The sequence below is a fragment of the Girardinichthys multiradiatus genome, chromosome 21 (assembly GCF_021462225.1).
Source record: "Girardinichthys multiradiatus isolate DD_20200921_A chromosome 21, DD_fGirMul_XY1, whole genome shotgun sequence".
NCBI lineage: Eukaryota > Metazoa > Chordata > Actinopteri > Cyprinodontiformes > Goodeidae > Girardinichthys > Girardinichthys multiradiatus.
Window position 1 is genome coordinate 30,637,586 of NC_061813.1, and position 9,084 is coordinate 30,646,669.

The 9,084-nt window shown below is 38.9% G+C and overlaps 1 protein-coding gene across 3 annotated transcripts in view; it reads left to right on the forward strand.

Annotated features, from left to right (window-relative positions):
• Nucleotides 1–7,438, forward strand: part of LOC124858051 (nuclear receptor-binding protein 2-like) — a 59,027-nt gene extending 51,589 nt beyond the window's left edge. For 2 of the 3 annotated variants that reach the window (XM_047349766.1, XM_047349768.1), the window contains 7 exons: nt 131–233; nt 328–378; nt 464–599; nt 2,189–2,263; nt 2,380–2,443; nt 3,654–3,709; nt 5,140–7,438. In XM_047349766.1, coding sequence (XP_047205722.1) covers nt 131–233; nt 328–378; nt 464–599; nt 2,189–2,263; nt 2,380–2,443; nt 3,654–3,709; nt 5,140–5,226 — 572 coding nt within the window. In that variant the 3' untranslated portion in view covers nt 5,227–7,438. The remainder of the gene's footprint in view (nt 1–130; nt 234–327; nt 379–463; nt 600–2,188; nt 2,264–2,379; nt 2,444–3,653; nt 3,710–5,139) is intronic. The other variant, XM_047349767.1, reaches the window with a different exon arrangement.
• The last annotated feature ends 1,646 nt before the right edge of the window (nt 7,439–9,084 follow it).

The window sequence follows — 9,084 nt, forward strand, 5'->3', positions numbered from 1 at the left end:
AATCATCCATCTGCTCTTTTTAACGTTAATCCTCGCAGAGCACGTACATTTTAGACTCACTGAGAATTGTTTTTCTGGTTTTTTTTAAAGCCTTTTTTGTCCTAAAGGTTATTTTTTTTCTTATCTGCAGATTTGCTTCCTGAGAACTGTGTGGAAGAAAAAACTAAGTCGTTTGACCCCAACGCTGTCATGGCGGAGATTAGACATGATGACAGACCTGGAGTTCAGCTGAAGTACAAATAAATAACTTCTTGTATTTTTAGCCGTACGTGAATGTAACCTAATAAGTGATGTGGACACTCACTGTGCTTCTTCCCTGTCTTCAAGGTATTCCCATGTTTCCCCTTTAGAGCTTGACAAGTTTCTGGAAGATGTCAAGTAAGTAGAGCTTACAGTCCAAGATCTGTTTTGCATCTGCTGCTACCTCTTGTTATTTCAGTGTGACATAATTTCCTCTTAACAGGAATGGGATTTACCCCCTGATGAACTTCGCCACATCTCGGCCTCACCCCGTCCCTCGAGCTCTGTCCTTGTCTCAGGAGCAGGTTGAGACAGTGAAAACACCGACTCCGGAACCCCAGGAGACAGAAACGAGGAAGGTTAGACAATGAGATTTCACCACAACCATAAGGTTCTGTTAGGCCCATTTACACCTGATAAAGATCACTGGAATGTGGCATATTTGGAAAAACCTAACTTATGTGTGAAGGCAATTATGCCACTACCGGACTCTTAGTACCTGCTAAATTAGGTTCTGCCTGCTGCTTTTCTGGCCATCCTGTCACAAATTCTACCCACAGGTGAAACATCTGCAGTAGGTGGTTTGTTTACAATCTACCAAATTTTCCAACCAATATGGGAGGTTTCTGCACCTTCACCACCAGGGTCAGCCTTGCTGTGCAGTGTCAACATCAACAGGGTTTCCATCAGTCCATCAGCAGCAGTAGAGCATGCAAATGAGGGAGCTTCATATTCAGTGATGAACATATAATTTTGCTGAAAGTTTTTAGCTGTGCAGAGCTTTGTGCACATATCTCGGCAAGCGGAGACAGAAGAAATCATGCTCACAAAATCCAACATCTGTATCTTTTTCACTGATCACTGTGAGCTGATCAAACCAAGGCTCTGAAGTCCTCATTTTGTTATTGTAAAGATATATTGTAACGCTTTGAGCTGCTGCTCATACTTTTCTTCGTACTCCCCAAACCTAAATGCAATGCTAGACTGATTTTCTTTCATCTGCATTTAAATTGCAGCCTCAAAAACTAAAAGTTGCCTTTGGTCTCCTAGCAACTCATATATCTGCACAATTTGGAGGTGTGTGCTTTTCTCCCCAGCTGGGACTCCTATTCCACAAGGAGTGTAGTGCATACTGATCTCTATTTGCAAAGGGCCAAATCGTGGCACTGTATTTATTGGGGTGGAGATCATTTATTGTTCATTTTAGCTTTAGGCATGGTGTGGAAACAATCATCTCATTTTGAATGTGACTAAAACGAAGGAGATGATTGTAGATTTTAAGAGAAACAGGAATAAGTCAAAAACTATTTACATCATGGGAGAAGATGTGGAGGTGGTGGAGGAGTATAAATACCTCGGTGTTCACCTGGACAACAGACTAGAGTGGAGATGCAACTGTGAAGCCATCTACAAGAAGGGACAGAGCAGACTGTACTTCTTGAGGAAGCTTAGGTCCTTTGGTGTTTGCAGCAAGATGCTGCATATCTTCTATAAGTCTGTTGTGGAGAGTGTGATCTCTTCTGCCATCATCTGCTGGGGAAGCAGCATCAGAGCCAGGGACTTAAAAAAGCTCAACAAGCTGATAAAGAAGACTGGCTCTGTTCTGCGGACTCCTCTGGAACCTCTGGAGATCATGGTGGAAAGACGGATTCTTCATAAAATGAAGAACATTATGGAGAACCCTGAGCATCCTCTTCATGAGACTGTCCTACAACAACAGAGTGAATTCAGTCAGAGGCTTCTTCAGAGCTGCTGTAAGACGGAGCGCTACAGGAGATCCTTCCTGCCCACAGCCATCAGCATCTACAACGGCTCTTTGAAGAAACCTTCATAATATGAGCTATAACAACATTTAATTTCCCTTTGGGATTAATAAAGTATTTTTGAATTTAATTGAATTATCACCCAAAATACATCAACACCTTATGACACTGTGTTGACTTCGCAGGTTATTCAGATGCACTGTAATTTGGAGTCAAATGAAGAAGGGACCAAAACTCATGTGAGTCACACAGTACTGCAGGTACTTTGTCCATTCTATGTAACTCAGATGAGCTTTTTAATGATAAAACATATTGGGCTATAGTTTATTTTTTTCTAATGAATTTCTTGGTTTAATTTAGATTATCTTTTCCTCAGCTCTCATTGTTTCTGAAGATGGATGACAAACTTCATCGGCAGCTTAGCTGTGACATCTTTCCAAGTACGTCTACTGAGCATGAAATAACCAACAATTCAACCTAAGCATTTAAGCATTTCTAAACATTTGTAGACTTCATTACTATATGTTTTGTGCATTATAAGACAGAGGAAATTTTAAAAAAGAGCATTTATAAGGAACTTTATAAGCTGTAGATGTGTTGCTTTGTTTAACATATTAAAGAATTGTTTATAGAAAATAAAGTAAAAAAAATAATAATAATTTTAATTAAGAAATGTGTGAAAGTGTATAACTTATTTAAGATTTCTTTAGTTCTTGGCCAAGATCAGAGCACTGCATTGTATTTGTGCCATCTTTTAATATTCTTTTGCAAAGTTCATGGTTGTTTCTTAGTCCGTATGACAATAAACAGTTGTGGCCTGTAGTTCTGGCTGCTTTCTGACTCATTTTCAGTTTAAAACTGACCATTTTCAGACGTGTCTGATCTACGGATGATGCGCGCATGAAATGCTTCTAAACTCCTGAGGATTAATTGGTTTCTTTGAACACTTAGCAGAGACCCTGTTTGGAACTGAAACTTAAGGCACTTTGTTGCTGGTACGCTGTTACAAAAACACAACTAGTTGCCATTTCTTTAGCTGAATCCAAGAGAAGCTGCAAAGATGGAACTTGAAATGGTATTTTGGCCCAAACAATGAAACTTGGCATCGACTGAAGGATGATGCCAATGATTAGGTCCTGTGTCAGGTCATGACTTTCAGTTTTTACAGTTGATCTGCTGTGGATAGTTCTTCAGAACCTGACACTTCTAAGCAATTTCCAGCAAACGTTTACATGTAGGGCTAGAAAATGCCGTGGGAAATACGCTGGGAGTGTCTGTGGGTTACACAATGGCTACATTTATGTTTATTGCCCATATAGGTTTTGGATGCATAACAACTCGGGGCAGAATGTGGAACCCTAGCCATTGAACTGATTTTCAAAATACTGTTTTAAGACCCAACTAATACCCACTTAGGGTTCCCAAGTGGTTTTACAGAAACAAGTTGTAGTTACTCAACCCAAGTGGGTTGCAAACAAGAAGGCCATTAAAAGCTTGGGCATATTTAAAAACAAAACTAACTTTAGAAAACCTGAAGAACAGTCTGGCTCATTGGAAGTGTGAGAAATGATTCAAGATGCACAGTACTGATGCACAGTTTGGATTCTACTGTTTGTTTTCAAACTGAAACATTACCTGTGAAACTTACAGCGGACACCCCAAAAGACCTCGCCAGTGAACTCGTCCACTACGCCTTCATAAACGAGGTAAATGAAAAGCTTATTTACTTATTTTCTATCTATAGGGATGTGACGGTACAGTGCAGTGGAAATGTATTTAAATCCTTACGAATTTGTCACTCTTAAATGTTTCAGATCACAAACTAATTTTAATGTCATACAAAGTTAACCTTTGTAAATAGAAAAAGCAGTTTTTAGATGATTTATTCATTTTATCATGGAAGAGGCTATCCAAACCAACCTGGATTATTTGAAAAAGTTATTCCCTGCTGAATCCAATAAGTGATTGCTCCACCTTGGCAGCAATGGCTACCGTCAAGTGTCTGAGATAACTGGCATGAGTCTTTAACATCACTGTGGAAGAATTTTGACCCATTCTTCTTTACAGAGTTGTTCTATTTCAGCCACATTGGAAGGTTTTTGAACATAAACAGGCTGTTTAAGGTCCTACCATAGCATCTCAATCAGATTTAAGTCCAGAATTTGACTTGGCCAGTCCAAAACCTTAATTTTTTGTTATTTCAAACCATTCTGGGGTGGACCTGCTGGTGTGTTTTGGATCATTGTCTTACTGCATTACCTGATCTTTTGTGACTCCCTGGATGAGTCATTGATGCGCTTATGGAGTAATTTTGGTTCAGCACTGTTCTAGGTTTTCTCCATTAGAGATTAGTTTGAAAACTTTTTCAAACTGACAGAAATCACACAACTTTGTTTCTCATCTGTTGTTTAATTTCTTTAGATTGGGGAACGTCTTATTGCTTTTTGAGATATTTTAGCCCTCTTCATGTTGTCAGACCTTAGCGTTGTTTGTGAAATTTCACTCATTTAAAAATAAAAAAAATTGGGTTAATCACAGTTAATTCATGATTTAATAAGGTAGCTATTTTTTTTTACAGAGGCACAGTTGGTTTGGATTTCTTCCCTTAATAAAACTGCATTTTGTCTTTACTCAGCTTACTTTTTTCTGATATTAAAAATAGTTTAATGCTCTGAAATATTGAAGTGTGACAGAAAAGCAAATCAGAATAAATCTATAAAAGGGTAAATACATTTTTACAACAATGTACATATTACACATATGCTGGACATTTAAACACATCAGGTTGTTTTTAGTTTTACGCTGCAGAAGTTGGTTTGACTCCCGTTCTAGCATCTACTCTTTGCCCTCAAGAAGAGAAGGAAGTGGTGTGAAGGTGAATCTATTTATTTGCCGACTCTGTCACACAGCCTTGCAACTTAGGAACTACTTCCTTTTTTCAAAAAATGAGTCCGAAACATAGATACAAGATGTCAGGTTTAAAACACTCCCTTAAAATCTGGGGCTCAAGATAATAGCATACAATTTACCAGACAAAGTAACATCCTGACAGCAACTGGACAGCATTTCACAAGAAGTACTAATTATGATCTGAGCTCTGATTAAAACAGATTTTTATTTCTATGTTTATGTGCAGGAGGACAGTGAGAAGGTGGCCGCGTTCCTGGAGGACTCCATCAGTCGACACCGGGTCCGTGCGCTGGCCGCTGGGAGCAATCAGTGACTGCGGGGTCACGACAGCAGCTGGGCCTGATGGAGGGGGACCCAGGGGGACATTGCCCACACAGGTGGAGAAAGACAGGGAAGCAGATATCTGTGGAGGACATAGCTGTGAACGCTATACGGTACAGAGGACGAACGCTGAAACGCTTTGGAAGTCAGTAAATTATCCCAGTTAGTTGGAAGAAAAACGACTGCAGCGAGAGTGAAACCGAAAGCGCTTCTGGTTGGAGGACCAGAAGCCTAGTGGCCATGTCCACCTACCACACAGAGTAGTGGACGATCCACAGAGTCCCTCCCTAAAAGGGCTACCATGCCTTAAAATATGTTCAACAATTCAGTTTTCTGTCATGCCACTACTGAGAATGTGTTTTAATTACAGATACAGCAGCTAACATTTGAGAAAGACATTGTACTGTTCCATGCCTCTTTTGCACACCATTGCCTGCTTTAAATGAGACACACACACAATCCAGTGATTTGATAAAGCCTCTGTCCCTCCCAAGCTGTCAGCTCATCACAGTTTTCAGGAATTCAGTATACCATCCTACATGCACTGTCTGTACTTATACAGGTCTTTATTTCTACCCCCTAACTGTGAACCGTAGAAACATGGCACAGCTTATCTTCTTCTTTCCATTTATTATACTTTTTTTCCACAAGCAAAATACCCCTCTTACAGCTTAACATGCCACGTCTTAATGCATCTAGATGTCAAGCTTTGAGATGACGCCTTTTATAGTGTTTTCTTAAAAGTTTTCCCTGTGAACGTGTTCTGAAAGCCAAAGACCTGCAAAGTGCCTGATGTGGCAATGAAACAGCATCATACCCAAATTAGCAAATTTGGAAAAAATCCTTCTTCTTATCCGGAGTCTATAAAGTCAAGTTAAGTGAAAAGTGAACAGCAATTTGACTCCTAATAATATTAAAGAGCTGAAGCAGGGAATTATAGGACATAATGAAAGAATCATTTTGCTTTCAGCTGCAGGAGTGTTGGGTATTAACATTTACAAGAAGAAATTGCCATATTGTTGATATATTTCACTGCTCTATAGTTATTTTATTGAAATTGCTTTGTAAATATATTTGGAGATGCTAAAAAAGGCAAATTCCACCCATTACTTAGAAATTTAATAATTAAGTTTTATTTCCGGTATCTGTGCATTATAATCAGTGGTGTTTTGAATAAAAATGTAGCTAACTGCAATAAGTTACTATAATGATGGCTCTCTGAACTCAGACTGAACTTTTTTGTTTCCTTGTTTGTTTGTTTTAAACCCGATCAGTCCCCAGAATCCTATCTGCTATCATTTATTTCTAATACACAGCCAGACAAAGTTTGCAATTTGATTGGAGTTTTTTGGAGTTTGGAAAAAGAAAATAAGAGTATTTCTGGATGAAGACTTTATTACCTGACCACTGTAAAAAGCTCAGCTGTAAATAAAGTTACTTTGATTTATAGCAAAATATTGGTCTAAAATTGATTGAAAACTCTGGAAATCTGAGTTTTAATAAGTAAAGGAATTTTGACGTGAAGGAATCCTAATGTAACAATGCCTAAACATGAACATGAAGCCAGCATGTGAATGTATGCAGGAGTATTTTAAGTTCAGACTGTGGGTTTAGACATCTAAAAACAACATTTCGGTGTATTATGCCTAGATTATAAAAGGTTTGCCAGATTCACTTATATTTTCTCCATTTTTTTATGTGTGTGCATGGCGGAGGGGGGATTGTAAGCTTCCATATTCATAACAGTTATGCTGCTGTACAGTCATTGCTAATAGTACTTACTATAGTCTAATTATCAGTGTTTCTGTAAAGGCAGAACCCCTGGATTCTCCTAGACAGCTGGATTGTATATACTTGGCTGTGGCTTTCAAAGGCGAGATGCATTAAACAACCTCTTAAACACAACACAATGCAGTGCCAGTGAGGCTCTCCTTTGTTCAAGCAAACTGCATGTCTTAATAATCTGCAACCATGCAAACCTTTGCATTTTGCCTTTTTTGTCCATCGAAGTTGAGTTCCAGAGGAGAGCTAATCCAGTAAAAGAATGTTCAGACAATATGAGAATATAAAAAAGAAATGCATATCAGTCTTATTTTATGTGAGATTACTTTTTTTCTGTGACTGTTGGATCAAAATTGCCTTTGGATGTTTTAAACCTTTGTTGAATATTGTAGCATCTACAATTAAAATACAAAAAAAAACCATTGTGAAGTGTTTATTTATGTGTGTTTGTGGGCACTAACCTCCTGGGTACCAAAGCTTGGCCCATTATTAGGGTTAGGGGTTTTGTTTAGAGGTATGGTGTGAATTAAGTTCAAAATGAATGAAAGTCAATGCAAAGTCCTTATATGAGTAGAAATACTAACGTGTGTGTGAAATGGCAATTTATTGAGGTGCATCAATGTAAAATATCAAAAAGTTAATTTAGTTCAGTTATTAATTTCAGATGTAAAACTATATACTATATTTCAAGCCTTCATTTCTGTTAATTTAGATGATTATAGCCTAAGGCTAATGAAATTCCAAAATTTACTTTAGAATATGACATAAGATCAATTTAGAAAAAAGATTTCTGACCCAGAAATGATGAGGCCTACACAAGCATGAAGAAAACTGCTGATTGGGCAGTTAACCAGCAGTCTCTCACAAACCTACAATTAGGGTAAAACATAAAAGGTCATTGCTAAAGAAACTGGCTGTTCACAGAGTGCAACGTCCATGCACACTAATGGAAAGTTTAGTGAAAGGAAAAAGAATGATGAATGGTATTTCGCTCTCTTCACCCTCTACATTCAGTTCTTTTTAGTCTTGCACCATATGAGCAGAAAAACTTACAATACTGTACTGAAAAGGGAATAAGCATTTAAAAAGAAACAACGGGGAATCAATCCTAGAGGATATACACTCCTGAAAAACTGGCAATGTGATTGTATACGATGCAAACCAATTACAAAATGGTTTAAGTGACATTTGAACTGCTGCACTGTTGATGACAAAGACTTTCTTTACCTTAAAGGCAAATTTGAGGTACTTCCTAAAGATAATAAACCAAAAGCAAAAGTTTAAATTTAAGCATATTTCTTTAAGGCAATGAAAAAGAAATGATTAAGGGAAAATATAAACGGCAAAAAGTTCCCACCTTGTTATAACTCTGGGGCTGATCACCTTTGGCACAAATGCGTCAAAGCTGACGAGGTGGTGTAGAACATATCGGTGACCTTAATTCAGAAGCTCAGTTTAGCTCTATTTGACAATAAGACAAAGTAACATGTAATTGCATATATATTAAAAATATAAAGTGACTTAATTTGGTGTTATACTTACGCTGGTCTTGGTTTCCATGCCAGCTGAATATTATGCTAGCAGATGGGTGACAAAGTACATGATGAGCATAATTCAAAAGACTTTAAACAATGGACTATGCAAGGGGACAGCCTCTTATTACTGAAAAGAAGGCAGCATGACTTTGGTTTGCAAAGCTGCATCTGAATGAATCTCAAGAATCGTACTCATTGTCTTCTGCTTTATCCGGGACAGGGTCACGGGGTCAGCAGACGTCCCTTTCCCCAGACACCTCCTCCAGCTCCTCCAGGGGGAGCCCAAGGTGTTCCCAGGCCAGCCGAGAGACATAGTCCCTCCAGCGTGTCCTTGGTCGTCCCCTGGGCCTCCTCCCGGTGGGACGTGCCTGGAACACCTCCCGAGGAAGGCGTCCAGGAGGCATCCGGTATAGATGCCTGAGCCACCTCAACTGGCTCCTCTACTCCGAGCCCCTCCCAGATGGCCGAGCTCCTCACCCTATCTCTAAGGGAGTGCCCGGCCACCCTACAGAGGAAGCTCATTTGTTTCCGGG